Raw genomic sequence first — 2,337 nt, 5'->3', positions numbered from 1 at the left:
AATGCCCTATGGTGTACCAAGAAAGGAGAGAATCCTTACAAGAATATCATAATGCCCTATGGTATACCAAGAAAGGGGAGAATCCGTGCAAGAATATCATAATACCCTATGGTATACCAAGAAAGGGGAGAATCCTTGCAAGAATATCATAATGCCCTATGGTATACCAAGAAATGGAGAATCCGTGCAAGAATATCATAATGCCCTATGGTGTACCAAGAAAGGGGAGAATCCTTGCAAGAATATCATAATGCCCTATGGTACACCAAGAAAGGAGAGAATCCTTGCAAGAATATCATAATGCCCTATGGTATATCAAGAAGGGGGAGAATCCTTGCAAGAATATCATAATGCCCTATGGTATACCAAGAAGGGGGAGAATAAATTATCTGGTTTGTGCTACACTGACTGTAGGTCTATGATGGTTGCTTCCTTGAATGAGGCTCAGATCTGTCCAAGTGTCTGTTAACATTTTGTAAAGGTGGAAGGAGAATTAATTCTCATTCCATGCTACAAATAGAGTCATTCCTCCATTTTGCTCTAATGTGTGTGAATTAAATCCAGTTTTTGTAGTAATGATCTCAACATAGGTTATTTACTTTGGTTATTGACCAAAACCTGGCTTTGAAGTTATTTTAAGTTACAGTCTCCATTGGATTAGAACATATTAATTTTGTAACATTATTATATATCTCATGTTATAGGATGTTTTCAAGTAAGAAATGTGCTTAAACAAAAAACATTTTCTGGAAGTTTCAGTCAATCAAACGCTACAGTGAAGCATGGCAGGAGAGTCTTCGGTACAGGTGTCCAAATTTGGATAGGCTTTCTGGCCTCAGAAGGATCACACTGAACAACAACCCAGATATTGCAGATGATGGAGCAGTAGCCTTGGCTAATGTTCTTCAAGAAGATCTCTGGTTGAAAGGTAAGACAAGTGGTTAGAGTTTCTCATTGTTATAGTTTTTGTGTGGTGTGGTTAGAGTTTTTATCTACTGACTGAATCAGTTGTTTTGTAGACAAATTCTTTAACATACATTTCTATCATTCAGTAGAGATTTATTTTTTGGAAGTCTTACTGAAGTAATTCTTTTAGTTTATTTAATAATTTTGTCTGTTTCTCCAGATACTACTGTCATCCATCACTTGAAGTAATTCTTTTAGTTTATTTAATAATTTTGTCTGTTTCTCCAGATACTACTGTCATCTGTCCATGTACATTTTAGAAGTAGTGGTAGTTTAGAAAGTGAACGTTGAGTTATTTTAAATTTCTCCCTGAAACAGAGTACGTAAAGATCACTTGCTTTGAATACTGATACCATTACGAGTATCAATGGTCAGCACTTGTGTAAAAATTAAAACATCTTTATTGTAGCTGTTAATGGCCTCCATTTGAAAAAGAATCACTCAATCCTAATAAATAAAGATGCTTTAATTATGAACAGAACAATCTGCCACTTATCACAGAGTTATACTAGATTTGGGGAATTCCAATGTTTCTGGATGAGAACAAATTGAAAAACCAAGATTAGGCTTTATACAATGGTGAAGTCTACATACATGTATATGGTGTTTTGAGATGTCTTTTACTCACCACACTGGTGAAGTCTACATACGTGTATATGGTGTTTTGAGATGTCTTTTACTCACCACACTGGTGAAGTCTACATACGTGTATATGGTGTTTTGAGATATCTTTTACTCATCACACTGGTGAAATCTATATACATGTATATGGTGTTTTAAGATGTCTTTTACTCACCACACTGGTGAAGTCTATATACTTGTATATGGTGTTTTGAGATGTCTTTTACTCACCACACTGGTGAAGTCTATATACTTGTATATGGTGTTTTGAGATGGCTTTTACTCACCACACTGGTGAAGTCTATATACATGTATATGGTGTTTTGAGATGTCTTTTACTCACCACACTGGTGAATTCTATATACATGTATGTGGTGTTTTGAGATGTCTTCTACTCACCACACTGGTGAAGTCTACATATATGTACACAGCATGGTCACAAGTAAATAGACACCACCTTTTCAGAAAAAATGAAATTTTTCAGTCATATTCACATGAATTGATATATTTATAATTTAATTAATATCTAGTAGATCTTCGTTTCGCTTCGTGCAGTTCGTTGATCCTTTGGGACATCATGAGAATCATCTCGTCAATTTTAGATTGTGGGATTTTTGCCCACTCTTGCTTCAAATCTTGGAGTAGATCGCTCTTCGAAGTTGGTTTTTTTGGTTGTTTCTTGACTTTACGGTCGAGTATGGCCCAGAGGTTTTTGATGGGGTTCATGTCAGGAGATTGGCTCGGCCAGGG

The 2,337-nt window shown here is 35.9% G+C and overlaps 1 protein-coding gene across 1 annotated transcript in view; it reads left to right on the top strand.

Moving 5' to 3' along the window:
- The window catches only part of LOC111089823 (centrosomal protein of 78 kDa-like), a gene marked incomplete at its 3' end in the record, with an annotated part of 15,840 nt that overhangs the window by 9,089 nt on the left and 4,414 nt on the right, over positions 1–2,337 (top strand). The window contains exon 6 of the mRNA XM_022402960.1: positions 754–928. Within this exon, the coding sequence (XP_022258668.1) occupies positions 754–928 (175 nt within the window). The remainder of the gene's footprint in view (positions 1–753; positions 929–2,337) is intronic.

The sequence above is a fragment of the Limulus polyphemus genome, unplaced genomic scaffold (genome assembly GCF_000517525.1).
Source record: "Limulus polyphemus unplaced genomic scaffold, Limulus_polyphemus-2.1.2 Scaffold7489, whole genome shotgun sequence".
NCBI lineage: Eukaryota > Metazoa > Arthropoda > Merostomata > Xiphosura > Limulidae > Limulus > Limulus polyphemus.
Note: the sequence above shows the minus strand (reverse complement) of the source record. Positions and strands in the feature narration are given on the sequence as shown.